Source organism: Prunus avium, chromosome 3 (genome assembly GCF_965620075.1).
Source record: "Prunus avium chromosome 3, drPruAviu1.hap1.1, whole genome shotgun sequence".
NCBI lineage: Eukaryota > Viridiplantae > Streptophyta > Magnoliopsida > Rosales > Rosaceae > Prunus > Prunus avium.
This window is the reverse complement of record NC_142286.1, coordinates 40,239,918-40,257,862: the sequence shown is the minus strand read 5'-3', so window position 1 is coordinate 40,257,862 and position 17,945 is coordinate 40,239,918. Positions and strand designations below refer to the sequence as shown.

The following is a 17,945-nucleotide window of genomic DNA, read 5'->3' as shown; positions in this document are numbered from 1 at the left end:
GGAATGTCCTAGTTCTCTTATTGGAGCTGAGCGCTTTCATTTTGTATTAGTGTAAATGCGGATTTGATTTTTATGATGGGAACATACAAATGGTACAAAATAAAGAGATGAAGACTACAGACTAGTGTTCTGTTAAGTGAGCTATGTAAGATATGAAATGAAAACCTTCCCTTGTTTTTTAAGATTTCAATCTGACTTGACTGGTTTTGCCTCGTCACACAAGTCTGCATATTACTTTATGAAAAAACTATATAGAAAAAGTATAACAACCTTGAACAAGATTTCAACCTAGTTTTTAGCAACAAAAAAAAAAAAAGATTTCAACCTAGTTGTCTTTACAAGCCCACCTCAAGTATCATTCATTTTACAGGCCTTCCTCGTTTTTTTATTTTTTTTATTTTTATACAAGCAGGAGGAGGAGAATTCAGAGAGAATATCAGTTGTCGCATTGCACTTGCAGTTAAATTTACAAGTTAGGACGTAGAATCTGATCTCTGATCAGCATCAGCAGTGGCCTGGACTTGAGCTGCATACTGTAAGTTCCAAAGCACATCCTCAAACGACGGACGAGCTGACACTTCTGGACATGTACATTTTTTGGTGATAGATACAACAATTGATAACGACTCTTGTGAGCAAGTCGTCAATACGATTGGATCCACAATTTTTCTTCGACCGTCTTGGCTGCCAAACGATGCCTGCTTGCGGTTCATTTACATTACACCACACATCAAAAATTCAGTTCCAGATGTAATGCAAGGCATATGGAGACAAGGATTTGATGTTCCAAGTATTTTGACATATTATTCTACAAAATCAAAATTCATTGCAACAAAAACTTTTGCATACCATTTCATTTAGCAGAAATGTTTCCCCTTTTCCACTTACTATAGGTCCAACAAGTGACTCAAGTAGTATAAATCCAAAGTTGTAAACATCACCCTCCATATTTGTTCTGTTCCTGCAGAACAGAATTAACTATTCATATTTAACTTTTGACATGTAAAACAGCAGCAATCTGATTCTGAAAGACAAAAAAAATTTCAAACACTTCCACTAGACTAAGTATGAAAGATAACTTAGACTATATAAACATGCTAATGGCACCTACAGTTGTATAAACAAAGAATTCATAACTACTATATAATATTTCAACACACTGGCAGAGGGGATGGGTATCTATCGACATTAGGGTCAGACAAAAATAACGGTCCATCCATATTCCATGGTAATAATGCATCTAGTAGAAAGCTATTTTCTTAAATATAGTTTACATCCATACCATGATTTCGTGCCTTCTCCCTTTGCCTGCAGAACAAGTAGAACGCATCAGAATAACCACTTGGAACCATACCATACGTCGCAAAGTCAAAATTTAATGTAAGTCAAGAAGCATGCCTCAAGTTTTTCACTTTCTTCTGTGATGATGGACATCCCATAGTCACTCAGCTTTGCAATCCGATGCTCATCAAGCAATATATTGTTTGTTTTCAATCGGTTGTTGAAACAACCTGGAATAACCCCAGTATGTAGAAAATGCACGGCCTTCGCAACTCCTATTAGAATTGCCAATCTATCAGACCACTTGAGAACCTTCTCTGGGCAGTTTTCTGCATATATGTTCATAGCTGGGTTAGAGTTTTACATAACACACACGCACACATGATAGCATACACTTCCTAGTAGTAGAATACATGCACACATAGCCTTGAACATACACTTTCCTGGTATAATGTAACTTTTAAGCTTCTTATAATGCATATACTGACCTGACAGATAGGTACGATAATTCCCACTGGAGACATATTCATTTATAAGGAAGATTCTGTTGCCACTGGAATCATCTTGTCCACCACTGTCAATGCAATAACCCAAGAGGCCAACCAAGTGAGGATGATGAAGCTTTGAGAGAAAATCCAGCCGAACTTTAAGGTTTTGAATTGAATATTTCTTCAATATAGTGAGAGATCGGATTGCAACATAGGTCCCGTTTTCCAACTTGCCTTTGTAAAGCTGAAATCAAAAGAATGGACATCGTCTTTAAAGTGCAAAAAACCAAAATTAAATAAAGACAAAAAAAAGCAAACTTCAGACATGATTTGTTCATATCAATTGTAACTCTTGGCAGTCTACCTTTGCAACACTTCAAAGAGATTACAATGAAAGGGAAATGAAAATAACACGTGAAAATCTAGAATCAGGAGAGCTTAAGTGATCATGAAAGAAGTCATAACTCATTAAACTCCTGCCCTGTACAAATTACTCATAACTTTCGAGCTTGATAATAAAAAATTGGATACTTCACCCAAAAAAAGTATATTTTTAGGTCTGAAGGATACCTTTCCCATAGAGCCTTCACCCAAAAACATAGACAAATCAAAGTTGTTTGTTGCTTCCTTCAACTGTTCAAGTGAAAATATACGACTTACTGGGGCACCGTGTGTCTCTAATTTCGCTGCTTGAGATATGAATCCTAGAAAGGGTAGAGCACAAATGTTACCATCTTAAGCTTTCAAAGGTACTAATAGATTTCAGAGCATAAAGTTGACATTATACTTTAGTGAAAAATCATGCCTTAGGTTTGGGGCAAGAGGAATAATAACAATATAACTTGATTGATTTACAACTTACTGGCATTTGAAATGAGCTCAGAGCAAAAACCATTTGGTGAATTATCTGGCACAGCCTTTGCAAATATGTTGTGCTCAAATGTCCTTCTTGAACGGTATCTTCTACGAAAGGAAAGAACCGCAAATGCCAAAAGTACTAAAACAAGAACAGCTCCGCTGATAACACCAACTAGCATAACGGTTTCTCTTCCTCCAGATTGTTTGCTGCTTGCAAGAGCCTCTTTACAATATGAAGCCTGATGCTGGTGTTGAGAATCAATTGAAAAACAATTTCCATTGAATTCAACAACTCTCTCATTTGAAGTACTACTCAGGCAAGAAGGAAGATCACCTGTTAACTTGTTATTAGAGATATCAACAAACCCAAGTTTACCACCACAATTTAGTTGGTCAGGGAATGCTCCACTCAGCATATTAGATGCTAAATTCAGATAACTGATGTTCGGCAAAGAGAACAAAGCAGAGGGTGGTGTTCCGCTAAGATAATTGAATGATAGATCAAGGTGCTGAAGCTGACCCAAATGACCAAATTGTGCAGGAATCTCTCCTGAGAATGAGTTCTTGCTAAGAAGAGCTGTAACCAATCCTTGGGGCATCATTGGTAGTTCAGAATCTATATGATTTTCCCTCAAATCCAATACATGCAGGCTGATTAAAGTATCCATTTCAGGTAAATTTCCAGAAAGCTCATTGTTAGACAAGGCAATGACAGTGAGTGTCTTGATTCTGCATATTGAAGAAGGAAACCGACCCTTCAATCGATTGTTCTTCAAGCTCAAAATAGTGAGATTTGATAACGAGTCCAACCAATCAGGGACAGTATCATTGAAATAATTGTCCTCCAGTGTTAGAGTTTGAAGTTTGACCATTGTAGATATTTTTGGCGGAACAGAACCAAATATGAAATTTGAGCTCAAGTCTAAGGATTCAAGTGAAGATAACCGGTGAATCTTATCAGAAAGTGGTCCCCAAATCCCCAAAGACACTAAGCTAAGAACCCTCAAGCTAGGTAGCCTTGACAATGTGGTAACAAAAGAATCAATTGAGAAACTCTCAGACAGAGTATGATTGGGAATTGCAAAACCATTGAAATCATTGACATTAACAAGCTTATCTCCCATAATTTTCAGCTCAGTGACTGAGTTGTCCTGGCATGAAATGCTCATATGCGCAGAGGAAGACAGGTTACAGAAGTCTCCATAGTAATTTTCCCAAATTTGTAATGAGGAAGGGTACTCTAAATGTTTCCTTAGCTGCAATAAGACTTGGCTCTGAGAGGTTTGTAATTCATGGGTACTTGGAAGACACAAAACCCATGACAGAATTACTGAAATTAACAGGTTTAAAAGTCTCATTGTACAAGTTTCAAGCTCTAACCTCTACTCTCTTTTTTTCATAAAGCCCATGACAGAATTACTGACATAAACAGCTGAACTAAAGCTGGACTATGAACTTCAGGGTAGCGTTAACAATAACAGGCCCATAAATTCTTACGAAGTCTGTGCAAAAGAGAGCTCCACCATAACAAAGTTCACCTAGAAGAAAACAGCATTTTGCGGTGAATTTGGACAAGGACCAAGAAGAAATCTCATGAAACCAAGGGATGCATCCTAGCTCTGAACTCCCAAGTCCTCGTCAAAGTGTTTTATGAATTTTTCCTTAAGTGTCCCAATTCCTCCTTGCAAATTGAACTGGGCACGTTTCCTGAAACAACAACTCTAAGTATTAAACATCCAAAGGATTTTCACAAATAGAAAAAAAGTGGGAGATAAATGCAGATGAGTGAGGTAAGAGACAAACCTTGAAAGGTGGAAGCAAAAACCATTAAGAGCCAAACTATTGTTCTTGGTCAGTGAATGTGTGTGGCAACATTATGACAAGCGGGGCGGCTATTATGGAAGGTAGGAGGAGGTGGTTGGTTGGATGGAAAAGGCCTTACAAGACAGTGTCAAGGCATTTACTTGTGGTTTTTCTGTGGGAGGAGAGAGACTGACAAATGACAATTCATGGGGCCGATTTCTCTGAGAGAGACAAAGCCAAGTGGGGCAAAAGGCTGTATCTTTCTTTTTGTGTGTGTGTGTGAAGGTTGAAAGTGGAAACAGTGGTAATGGGGAGGCTCTGCGGTGGGTCACTGCCGCTGTAAACTTTTTAAAAAAAAATAAAAAATAAAAAATAAAGAGATTTGTGGGTTTTGGTTTTTGTTGTTGATGCTCGTGGATTTCCTAACATTCCGCTGGTAAGTACGGTATATCGGCGGCATCACATGATACATGGTTTTTCCCTCTCTTGGTGGCTTGGCATGGCATTTGATATAGGCTTGATATGACCAAACTGAGACCCTGCTTCTATGTTCTTTCTGGTTTACTGTATTTCCGTTTAAGAATTATCACCGGTAACAGTCACACAGCTTTTTAGTTCTAATGACTGTAAAGTAAAGTAAATAATGGATGTAAAAGAAGGGGGGTTGTTGGGAAATGGCCAGTTTTCAAATCCACAGGCTGTTTTGAATGCAAAACCACGTTGCTGCAAAGCTGTACACTTTAGAATCCCATGAAACTCTGATTACAATAATGATTATAATAACATCACTTTATTATTAGCGCATGAAAGAAGAGGAAGACTTGAATCACTCACACCCATGTAGATTAGTTGCTTGCTTACTTACTTCAAATGAGAAATTCATAAATCGGAAAAATCAAGAATAAAAAATAAAGGTGTACTATCTATGTACAACAATCAATCTAGTTTTTCATTTTTTTTTGGTATTAAATTATAAATTTTAATTTGAAACTTGCATAATTTTTATTCCTTACATCAACTATATCAGCAGTTGATGCAGTGAGTAAACAATAAACTTAACACCTGCCAATAAGAAGGCAATTCTATGCTTTTTTGCACTGGTCATCCTCTTTGGTTAGCGATGCCCATTAAAGCACCTTGGAGTTTCCACAGCAAACATCTCAGTCTCTGTCTGTACTCTGTATGTATGGTCGTTTAATTAAAGTCTGATGATTCTCTTCTCTAATAGAGAGATAATGCACAAAGCAGTTCCATGGAAAAGCAAACCATTGTATCTTTACATTTTGGAACAGGACCAACTTTTTAACTTTTGACTAGTTTTTTCTTTTTCTGGTTGGTGCTTGACAATAATCTAAAGCATGATAAACACTTACATTTTGATATCCCCAGCCAATCATGTTACGTCATGTATGATAATTTATTCACATAAGTGCACTTCCAACGGTTAGCTATAGCCCCGACAGGAGGAGGCCCATGCCCCACGCCGAGGTTCCTGCGGGCAAATGCAGCCCTGGCAGCTAGTGGGCTCCATAAACCTGGGCAAGTCCAAAGGCAAGAATAGCCTGGGCAGTTGCTTGGGTTTGATGACGTTAGCGATGACATCAGCAACGAAAAAAAATCTAAAAAAAATACTAAAAATTTCAGAATTTTTTTAAATAAATATTTAGTCATATTCTTCACTTTCCACACTAAAACTCTATACAAATTCCTCTCCTCATATCTCATATGAATAGTGATTGTCTTTGGGTTGCCATGGTAATGGGTGGAAACAACACAAGCCTTTTGCAAGGGCTGCCACTATTCATATAAATAGTAACAGCAATTGCCTTGCCCTTGCCCAATGCCATGGCAAATTAATGAAAGCACCGTAATAGTCTGTAATTGACAAGAAGAAAAACCAATTTTTCTACTAAAGCGGAGGATGAATTAATGCCTATAAGAGCAACTCCACCGTTTAGCCTAGCCCAAGGCTGGGGGGAGGCAAAAAAAAAAGGAGCTTCCAGCGAGGAGCCCAGGCCCGGGGGGGGGGAGTGGGACCCACGAACTCGAGCTGGCCCGAAGGCCAGTTCCACCCGAGACCCAAAACGAGGGCGGTGACGTCACGCTCAACGTCAGGCTGACATCATGCACGCGGGGTCAACCGCTGGAAGCCACGTGGCACGCCCAAGCGCTCCGATTTGCTTCTACAGCCTTCATCCAACGGCTGGTGTTTTTCCAGCAATAAAATTATGAAAAAAAATCGGAATTTTTATTAAAAAAAATACTAAAAAATACTTTAAAATTCTGCTCTCTTTTTTCCTATAAATACCTATCAATACCCTTCACTTTCAACACCAATTCTCATACATTTTATTCTACTTCTACTATTACTCAACATGTTATTCACTCTTCACTCAACATTTTCATCTCTTTCACCTTATTTTTTTATTTCTTATTTTTATGGCTTCTTCTATTGAAATTCATCCGAAATTTGAACCCAAAAATCTTATTCGGAAATTTTATCCGATTATGAATAGTCTTGACACATAGGAACCCGGAAATCTTATCCAAAAATATTATCCAAATTAATTATTGAGGTAAAAAAATTTGTGGGAAAAAAAAAAAAAGAATAGTAATTGCCCTTAGCCATGGCAACGGGTGGAAACACAAAATATACTATTTGCAAGGGCAACCACTATTCACGTGAATAGTGGCTGCCCTAGCTCCCCCCTTTGCCATGGCTAAGAGCAGTTCCAGCCATGAGCCTAGCCCAAGGCTGGGGGGAGAAAACCAAAAAAAGGAGTTTCCAGTGGTGAGCCCAAGCCCGGGCAAGGTGTGGGTCCCACCAACTCGGGCTGGCCCGAAGGCCATTCCAACCTGAGGTCCAAAACGAGGGCTGCTGACGTCAGCAACAATTTTTTAATTAAAAAAATCAAATTTTTTTTTTTTCAGATTTTTTTATAAAAAATACTTAGTCATATTTTTCACTTCCCACACCAAAAATCTTATCCGAAAATATTATCCAAATTAATTATTGAGGTAAAAAAATTTGTGAAAAACACAAAAAAATGAATAGTAATTGCCCTTAGCCATGGCAACGGGTGGAAACACAAAATATACTATTTGCAAGGGTAACCACTATTCATGTGAATAGTGGCTGCCTTAGCCCCCCTTGACATAGCAAGAGGCAAATGGGTGGAGTTGCTCTAAGGGCAAATGGGTGGAGTCGCTCTAAAAGGAAAATATCAGGGGCTGGCTGGGAATGAAAAAGCCGTGCCCATGACTAGGGGTGGGCATCAATCCGGCCGATCCGGTTACACCGGCCGAACCGATTATATTGGTTTGGTTTGGTTTGGTTTTGACCAAAGAAAAAGTCAACAGTTTCAAAAACCGATCCGAACCGGTTTGGTTTGGTTCGGCTGCGGTTTGGGAGTTTTGAAAACTGTCCTAAACCAAACCGGACCGATTATAAATCAATTTATTATTTGTTTAATTTAATTTACATGTGGCAAGGCTTGAGTGGTTAGTTGAAAGTGTACCATGTACCTTAGCACACCTGATTGGACTCCAAAACTAATACTCACAGACTCCATTCTCTCTCTTGAGCCTCTCTCTCTTCTTCCTTCGTTTCAACCCAAGCCGCAACTCCCTCTCATCATCACTCTCTCTCTCTCTGTCTCTCTGCTCTACACTCCACCTCTACCTCTCCCGCCCCTAGCCGTCAATCGTCGTTCGAGAGGGCAGTAGGTTGTTGCTTCTGGCAGCTAAAAGCAATTTATGTCATCTCGTCGTTGCGGTGGGGAAGGACGTGAAGGAGAGCGAAACGACGCTGCTTTGGGCGGTAAAGAACTTCTCGGGGAAGAAGATATGCCTGCTCACAAGCCTTCCCGCGTGCTTTCACTTTGTGAGTTTTTGATTTTGAATGTTGATTTTCGATCAATGTCTTCTGGTTTATGTTCTGTGAGAGCTTGAGCTTGTGTTTGGCTGCTGAGATAATACAACAAAAGCTAGGGGAGTTGAATTCTGAGTCAATTGTGGAGTAGTTTCCATCTTCAATTTCTAGTTGTAATTTATTTGTCATCAGAGCTTTTAATTATTGTGATTTTGCTATTCTTTGCAGCAGAAGGAAATGGTCCTGCCAGTAAATTGAAACAAGGAGCCATCAATTATGTGTGTTCATCGTCATCTCGTTGATATATGAATTTTCTATTTCAGCTGGACGCTTTGAAACTATTCATACTCGAAGAAGATATTCAGGTATTTTTTATTTTTTCATCTGATTATTTCAATCTGTAAATTAGATTGGGTTCCTTGGATTTTGGTTTCTGTTTGGGTACTGAGAAAGTAGTGGGAAAATGAACTAGATTATCTTATGCATCAATATTGAGTTGTTTGCATAGTTAACGTAGTGTTCCTAATGATTACTATGGTTTTAGGTTTTTGAGCATTTCACTACATTGGTTTCAGAGTTGGAATGGGGGTCGTAGAGGCAATGCAACATTTGGAGTTGTTGAGAACAATTGCTTCACTTAATGGTAGTCATTCTGATGTAAGATTGGGACAATTGCCCATGGAAAATGGAGAGCGCTCTTTCCATTCCCAGTCACCTAAGTTAAAGAGGCGCAGAATCCCTGCAATCTATATCTAAATGTTATGCAGAGAATAATCTTTGGACTCAACAATTTTTACCTGTTTGTTCCTGTTTATGTGACTTTTTGAGTTGATTTGGCATGATCCTTAATGTAGTGAAAATTGGGAATGGATACACCTATGTTTTTTTTTATTGATCCTTGTATTCTACTGCAGTGCAAATGTTTTTGGGGTTTCAACAGAGTCTATGCAGCTTTCATTTGATGCCAGAGGAAATGCATTTATTATTTCTCTTAATGCATCAGAATGGTCCTCTTTAGTCCAGTAACTCGCCTTCAGTTTGGGTTGGTTTGTTATTGTAGGGCTTAGATTCATCTCTACGTTCCATAAGGAGATAAAATGAGTAATATGCTATGTGTTTATGTTGCTGGACTAGTATTCTTAAGAAACAGAGCTTGTGTCATACAATACTCTTATGAAACTCATTATTGTTGTTTTTATTTGCAGAATGAGAATGTCAGCAGAGGGAGAGAAGTTCTATTTTACTGTTTTGATGTGCAGAATGTTGTGTTGAATCTGATGGGGCTGCTGTTTGGAAGGATTCACTGTTTTTTAAATCATGATTTGTAATAACTATATAATTAAGCACAATAGGATTGTATTTCTTTGAGAATCATGTTCTGTAATAATTATTATTGCTTGCAGCTTGTTTTCTTTCTTCTGTTTTTTCTTTACCTCTTTAGGTTGTATGATTAGTGAATGTTTTATGTGTTTGATATTAGGAAACTTGAGAATGAACATGTTCGGTTACATGGAGAAAATGATGTTTTCTTTTATGCCTAAACCGGCCGAACCAAACCGCACCAAACCGGATATGAATGGTTTGGTTTGGTTTGGTTTTCATTTTGATTTTAGCTCAAACCGAACCACACCGAACCGTAAAACTTTAATTGGTTCAGCTGTGGTTTGAGGATGAAACCGGACCAAACCGGACCGTGCCCACTCCTACCCATGACAGACAGGACAGCTGCGTGCTTCGCTTCAGTGAGTGCTTTTCTTCTAGAAAATGAATCTAGGATTTATCGACATTTGGCATCATTAGCATATTAATATTACTTTTCCAAGCATGATTCTCTATATCTAGACAAGTTTAATCATATGCGTATTATATTAGTCAAAGAAAAAGTAAAGACAGATTGGGTTCCATTATGAGCACAAGACAAGTCAGACAAAAACAAACAATCATAAAAAGGAGTAAGCTCTTCTTTTCAGGTAACTCCATTGCAAGTTTCAGCACCCACTCCACTCCACTCCACTCCATGTGAGTCTCAGAGAGTGAGGAACCGAAGCAACCATTCTATGATTTTGTATAATTAATATGAAAAAGATGAAGAGAAATGCAACTGTGTGACATTTTATGTTGTTTATTGCGTAAACTGGGTCAAATTTAATATTAATTCTCGAGTTAAAATTACGACATAGCAACAAATTCCCGTAAAAGTTCTCTTTTGAAACCCAAAGGACAAGGCACTCTGGGGGCCCAGAATGGAAGGCCATTGACGTTGACGAACATACGAAAAGGGCCAGGAGGATACCCCGATACCAGTACTGACTAAGCCAAATTTCATGCAACAATTTCTAGGCCCATCTTTCCCATCCCCACCGCCTTCTCTTTCGTGACAATCATTAACCCATGCGTCAACTGCAACCCTACCAAGTACTAACCATGACTTGGCACTTTCAAGGAGCAGACCTCTACAATTACATTATGCGCCCATATTTTACTCCAGAAATTAAAAGAAAGAAAACATACCCAATAGGTCATAATAGGCAACAATCAACTAGGGATCATGCGTCAACTTCGCAATTCAAAGACTAGCTCCTTCAAATTTGTGGGAAGGGAACCACATTGGCCTTATTAAGAGCAATAATCAACTGGATGTTCAAGCTTAACCACATTGGCCTTATTAAGAGCAATAATCAACTGGATGTTCAAGCTTTCTCTCTTCTAACTTCTAAAATAAATTGCCCCTCTCACGTTGGACCACAATTGTAAGCCACTGTCACTGCCCAAGGACCACATATAGGCCCTCCAGAAATCAGTGTGCAATGGATATCTACTGAGAAAACATCAAACACACAAAATACAAGACGTCCCTGTACAAGGATATACTTCTCATTTCCAAAACGATCATCCTTCGTGATGTGTATTCTGATCTGAAGGAGATTCCAGATAGGAGATTACAAGCTCAGCTGCTTTGCATCCAGAAGCTATTGATTTACCAACCGACAGTCCACCCCTATGGTTACCTGCAATATTCAGAATTTGTACACCACATATACCAAATAAAAAAAGTCAAGAACTATAAGGGGCACCACTCAGCCAGCCGAAGAGTGAAAATCATCACTCATTCAGATCTCTAATTTTTGGTGAGTTATTTACCTGCATAGAAGAACCCAGGAAGATTTTTCTCCATATTCTCAATTGCTTCTATAACTGAATCATAGTCACGCCCATACAATGGAAATGCTTTGCTCCAGTAGAAATGGCTGCCATTGAGTGTACTTCAAGATATAAGATCACTATCCAATTTATTGGTAAACACTGGCTCTTAAAATAGAATATATAACAGAAATGATTATATACTTCACAAATGTCGGCTCGCCTTCTGCTCCCAACAAGTGCCTAATGTCAGAGGTAACAATTTGCTTCAATTCATCCCTAGAGCAAAAGTCAAAAGAAGAAAAGTATTAGCCACATAACATCATAATGTGCGCATCTGTATCTCTGTGTGTGAATGTGTGTGTGTATGTGTAAGTGAATAATTTAGAATTAATCGCACAAATATGAAGGACAAAGAACATGGCTGTGGTACAAAATTAAAAGAACTGAAGCTTCCCATACGTTGAAGCTTTTGCTAGTTCCTTGTTTCGACTTCCCCCAACAAAGGTAGTATAAAGGTATAGGTCACTGGGTGCACGATCAGGAAACATCGTGGAGGAAAAGAGAGTGCCTGTACAGCAGACATACTAACCATATTAGGATACTGTATCAGTTATTCCGTGTCACTGAGCCATAGCCAAGCATTACCAAGAGTTTTTAAGCCGTTTTTCTGCTCTTTAGAGGGAACAAGAACTCCAAACCCCTCAAGGGGTCTCTTAACATTTTCCTTCTTGAAGGTGGTTATGATCACTGATAATGGCATATAAAGCACCTGGAATATCGACAACAACAAATAAGATATGCTATGACAGGCGTTTGTTCCGCAACTTCTTTGCCAGGCTTAGTGTTGTTCCAAACTTCCAATCATAAATGGAAAGGAAAACAGATATAACCAGCCATGCATACATGTTGAAATTAAATGTCATAAATACCTCAGGAATAAAATCAAGAGGGAAGCGGGTTCCTCTTTTCGTGATCTTCATTTCTTTGACATTACATAGTGGAGCCTATGACAGAGAAGAAACCTGTACAATTAATATTATATTCCTTCCATAAAGTAATTGTTACATGAAGAATGGAAGGGAAGGCATGTGCTTGCATAGACAAGCCAGATAGAGCAATTACAGTCCAGCATCTATAAATGAAAATTTTAAAGTTCAATTGTATATTAAATCATAGGACACGGTGAAATTGAATCCCCTGTGAAATATTTTCTTCTATTGGCAGAACTTGGTCATGCACCCATGCAAGCATGATGCATCTAATAACTTCAATGGAGCAGTTGAAACACATCTGTTGTTTACTCTTCTAGCTCTGTCTTGATTTGTTCCAAAACATAAATGTTTTCGGATAGTAACCATGCCAGATGCACAAGGCATGCCTTGTTAGTTAAGCATGATGACAACCAACATCTGTCCCAATGAGAAAGTAAACAAACCACCAAATTCATGTTCTTAAAATAATAAATACACTGACCGTCATGATTACAGCATCTACAGATAAACTTTGTGAATGCTTGTCATCGTCAGCAACACGGGAAACTGACCAATTTTCTAATGCAGAGTTCCCACCCTGACGGTAAGATAGTGACAAAACCTTTGAGTTCAGTTTAAGCTCATCTTTTTCAAGCTGGTTGCACAAGATATCAGTGAGTGTCTGCACTAAACAGAAAAAGGAAACAGGGGTAAAGCATTTAGTTTTGGAAATAAACAATATGCCACACAGATCTAAACCAAATGTTTTTACAATTAAAGTTCTAACTTTAATAGGAAAAACATAACAGGATAAGAGGAACATTCTACATATGGTACCGTCAGGAAAAACATGAAAATTACAAAAAATTGTTATGAACCAGGAGGAAGGAAAGTAGCCCAATAAAATGGCACCTGCATTCCACCATGAAATGAAAATGAACCATGCTGACGCTTCCCTTTTTCTACGGAACCCTTCGTTTCTCCACTTTTTCCCTTGCTGGCAGATAATTTTGATTTAATTGCCCCAGATATAACAGAACCAAACCTGATAAAATAGTGAACGTGTTGCTTATCAACAAACATAGATCAACAGACAAGCATCAACTACTGAATATTTTTAGTAAATTTTAATTGCACTAATCGCACATTACCTAGTTCACTATAAATATTAATATAAGCAATGATTCTTCTTTGCTTAAAAAAAAACAGAAATATGTGTATAGAACATACCTTTTCTCTATATTCCATATATCTGGAAAAGAATGGCGCATCTGTTTGAAGGATCAGAAGGCAACACAAAAGTATTATTGAAGACATAAGAAAATGATTAAGACTAACAGCTCCATGTTGTAACCCACATAAAAGCCCATAATTTCTGGTATTGTGAAAGCAAAGTTCAGTTTCTAGGTTTCAACCTTGACCAGACTTGTGAGATAGATACATGGAAAGAGCAGAAATACAGATTTTCAGGTAACAACTGATTAGTTAAGAAACAATCATATTAGCTACTCCATGTGAAATATGCACAAGTCACCCAAAGACTCAGACATTACTCACAGAAAGAGATTCGGGATCTCCAGCACTTGTTCCAGCAACAAAGGGGTCAATGAGATAATCAACAACCTTACAAGTAAAAGTGACAAAATAGTATTAAGAAAATGCAACAATAATTTCAAGAACAATTACAAGGATTTTTACATTCAAAAGACTTGATGTTTAGTAAAATATTGCAATGCAACGTGTACCTCTTCCCCAAAATGACGCTGAAAAAACCCACCCACACTGCAGACGATAAGCAAAACACAAGAAGAATATTAAAAATTAACAAAGAAATAATAGAGAAGGTGGAAATGCAAAGAATTTTAATGAAATAGAGAAGACTACTACCTTTCTTCGGTGTGATCATCAGAAACTCTTTTGTCCTTCCATAAATATGGCTCTAGAATAATTTGAAACTGCAATACAGAAATGCAGATTGAATTTGATGCATATGCACAAACAAGATATTTTGCATAAAATCTGTTAAGTGCCAAATAGCATTGCAACATGATTAAATAACAAGGAAACTAACTTGTTGGGCATGCCGTACATTGTAGAAAACTAACCTTTGATTGTGCTGAAAGAAAATTGCTCTTGATCAGAGCGATTGGATTGGTAGGTATCTGATGTGAAAAATGGAGCAAAAGTGATGGCCACAGTCAGAAACAGCCAACTATGTAAGGAAGTATAAAAGCAAAAAATAAAAGAAAAAGTATTCATATGCCTTACTAAATAACCATTACAAGATGCAAACTCATGTAGCAATATAGATGAAACAAGCAATACATACATACCAGCACAGGTGATCCATTCCTCACAATATAACGCTTGTTCTGTGAAATTGGCTGTAGCATTGGACAACGACCAATTTAATCAATATAGCAATAGAAAGATCAGTCACTGCCATCTTTCAAACTAAGTTTGAAGCTACAGCACATTTCTTTATAATTCAAAGCTCTAGCAGTCAAGAGTATTCTAGGTAGCTGAAACTAATGTTACAGGACGCGACACTATTACCGGACGCGACACTATTACCACACAAACTACACACTGTGTGAAACTACAAATGAAATCAAATCCTTACAAATTGTTGCTTTTCTCGAATTCCAAGATCATCAAGCAAAGTCTGGACCTCCTTTTCACTCTCAGTCTGCAACAGGGCAATAAAACCTCAACGTCAGTATGCAATCATCAGTGGCTGATTCAGGATTCGATATCCAGCTGGGCGAAACTAACATTAAAAACTCAACGTTATGAGTGAATCCCATTAATAAACATAAAAATATACCCCTAGTAGGGGGGACATAATGAGTCTTACCCTCAAATGCATCTCTATACATAAATTAAAGTTTAGCCAAAAAAAAAAAACTATTCTTTTTCTTATAAATAAATAAATAAAATTCCAACAAATTCTTTGTTTTCTTAGGGTTCAAATTGTGATGCGACATAACAAAAGATAGTCTATTTAATCCAACATTCCAACAAAAAATCAAATAATAGCATCAATGCCTTTAATCAAACATTAACATACCAACAACAAATCAAACATCTCAACAAAATTCCAAAAATCAAAGACCTAATTAATTTCAACAAAGTCAGCAAATTATAATTCATTCTTAAGTAAACCTTATAATAGATTAGAACACATAACTTCTAGCCTATTTAAAATCTATTATATTCAATGTTGTCATATACATCTTAAAATTTGGAGGTAGGTAATTAAAGAGAAGATAATTAAAGAGGAGATAATTAAAGAGGAGAGAAATTTTAGGTTATGCATACAAGTGGGTTGCTTTTTGGGTGGGCATAGGTTTCTGTGTTTCACATGGGTTGGCCTATTACATATGGGTATTTTTTCTTTTTGAAAAATTTGGGGTAGGCAGCAGCCTACCTTGCACTGGGCGTAGGACCGCCCCTGGCAATCATAATAAGCATTCATGGTTGCCCGGCATTGATTGAGCTACATAGCATAAATGAACCCTTCAATAAATTACAAGTAACAAAATTCACCATTGTATTTGCTCCTTCATCCCAAATCAGACCATCATGTGAAACACTTCTCAACTTCCCTCCAGCTCTTCCCTCAGCTTCAAATACCGTGACGTCGAAACCGTGTGATTTCAGTTTGTAGGCTGCAGCAAGCCCGCTTGAGCAATTGTAACATAAATTCAAAGTCAAAATTTCGAGGAAAATGGAGAATGACAAAACAAATTATACCTGACACGCCTACTTAGTAAAAGCTGCAAAGAAAATATTAAGCAGCATACCTTACACCAGCACCAACAACAGCTACTCTTTTAACAGAGCCTGAAAACCCCGCAGAAAATTGTCATTCTCATTACAAGGATGATAACAAATGCATAAAAATTCATTGTAATTTTGCATACGGATTTTTCCTCCTAGTGTTCCAGACAGACAGAGAGAGATTACTCTGTTCACCTTCCTTGGTAGTTAATGAGGTCATTTGCACTGCTGCTCCTCTCTCTGAGACTCAAAACCTTCACAAATGAAATGGTCGGCTCGTTAAGCCTTTATGGTAGAGACGAGATGATGTAACTGGAGTGGGCCAGTTGATAGTATTGTAACTAAGGGCAACTACAAGTGGGTCTGGCTATTTCGCCCAGTTCTTTTTAATTGGGCTTTCTAAGGGCTTAAAAGCTCAATGGACTAAGATAAGACAAAATATAATGGATGTAGCAAGCAAAACCAAGCAACCTAACCCAAGAGAATCCTTTATAAGTTTTTATTTATTTATTTATTTATTTATAAAGAAACAATTAAAAAAAGAGAAGCCCATAGTAGCAGAAAAATTTGTATAAAACAGAGATAGTACTGATTTTTTATTCCCAACTAATTACAGATTGACACGTGGAAAAGTTATTACGCATGGCATGTCGTGATTGGCCGAAAATAACAAAATAATGTTATCCCCGTTTCACACAAGTGTTTCTTCCGTAGTAGGGCATCCCAAAGAGAGCAAGTCACAATTACAAGCTCGAGCCACAATTGAAAGAAGGGGATGAATCCAAACTTGAATTTATGTTATCCATGTCCCCGATAAGCTATAGCATCTGTCACAAACTTGCCTTAGCTTATTATAGAAAGCCTACGTGGTTATTCCTTAATAATAATTAGGAATTGGGAAAACGTCATTAATATGAGAATTTAATAATAATAAAATTAATGTCGTCAATGAGTCCCTTGCATCCAACCAGTGATGGATCTAGTAAGGAGCCAATGACACCTATGAAGGTGCCAAGTTTTCATGATATCTTCTGTTGAACGGGGGCAAATTATTTAATAAAATGCCTCAAATAAGACTAGGGTAGGGCAAGAGGGCAAAGGAATGGCTAAGACTTGGGCTGCATTAGGCAAGACTTTACAGATTGTTGGTAGGCTTCATTAGCCGATGTAAGTTAGGCCAGACTTTACAAATTCTTGCCCCTAGAAAGGAAAATTCTTGAATCCGACAATGCACCCGAGTTCTTTGCTTGCTTTAGATAATTGCATACTTTGGAACAACACATTCCTTAAGGTTTCTTTGAGTGATCATTAATTTATAACAACAAAAAGTCGTCCATTTTCATATGTAACAGTGAAACCCCACTAGAAAATCATACAAAGATCACAATATGGTGTGCCTTTATCAGACATAGGTTTCCTACCAATCTTTATTCCATCATTTCCCCGTGTTTTGAACGATTAATTAATCAAGGATTTCCCCTCCTTCAAGCATCCCTCCTTTTGTTAAAGACATGTTTAGCACTGGATGATTTGGTAATTAAATTTGCTAGAGTTAGTGAACTTTGAACCACAAGCAAAGCAACTTGTAAATAATTGGAGGAGCAGTTAGAGTCTTGAAGCAAACATATAGCTTCAATTCAAGATCTTACTTTATGTATGGAGAATATTTAAATTGCATCGCGCTGTTACTATTCTTTTACTTGCTCAAAATGTTAGATTAATTAATTAAAGGAAAAGCAACAAGAA

General features: G+C 37.6%; 2 protein-coding genes across 9 annotated transcripts; both read right to left on the bottom strand.

The window, feature by feature from the left end:
* Positions 1 to 263: 263 nt before the first annotated feature.
* LOC110773094 (Leucine-rich repeat protein kinase family protein) lies at positions 264 to 4,997 on the bottom strand. The gene is made up of 8 exons (XM_088249747.1): positions 4,431 to 4,997; positions 2,632 to 4,334; positions 2,340 to 2,473; positions 1,770 to 2,013; positions 1,399 to 1,610; positions 1,283 to 1,308; positions 850 to 961; positions 264 to 698 (listed from the first exon to the last, which is right to left on the bottom strand). The coding sequence occupies exons 2-8, from the start codon at positions 3,983 to 3,985 to the stop codon at positions 474 to 476; spliced, it is 2,307 nt and encodes a 768-aa protein (XP_088105873.1). The 5' UTR covers positions 3,986 to 4,334; positions 4,431 to 4,997; the 3' UTR covers positions 264 to 473.
* A 5,938-nt stretch (positions 4,998 to 10,935) lies between these two features.
* HEMG2 (Flavin containing amine oxidoreductase family) lies at positions 10,936 to 16,490 on the bottom strand. 8 transcript variants are annotated; one of them, XM_021977596.2, is made up of 18 exons: positions 16,395 to 16,490; positions 16,223 to 16,262; positions 15,966 to 16,101; positions 15,040 to 15,105; positions 14,750 to 14,800; positions 14,522 to 14,578; positions 14,304 to 14,371; positions 14,162 to 14,198; positions 13,974 to 14,039; positions 13,647 to 13,687; positions 13,329 to 13,461; positions 12,919 to 13,098; positions 12,375 to 12,449; positions 12,091 to 12,214; positions 11,905 to 12,013; positions 11,647 to 11,721; positions 11,443 to 11,549; positions 10,936 to 11,309 (listed from the first exon to the last, which is right to left on the bottom strand). In XM_021977596.2, exons 1-18 carry the CDS (start codon positions 16,417 to 16,419, stop codon positions 11,191 to 11,193), a joined length of 1,509 nt encoding a protein of 502 aa, XP_021833288.2. In that variant the 5' UTR covers positions 16,420 to 16,490; the 3' UTR covers positions 10,936 to 11,190. The 8 variants fall into 8 exon arrangements, with proteins under 8 accessions (XP_021833288.2, XP_021833289.2, XP_088107281.1 ...); XM_021977597.2 differs by having other exon boundaries at positions 16,343 to 16,482; XM_088251155.1 differs by having other exon boundaries at positions 15,847 to 16,087; positions 16,343 to 16,482.
* Positions 16,491 to 17,945: the final 1,455 nt, after the last annotated feature.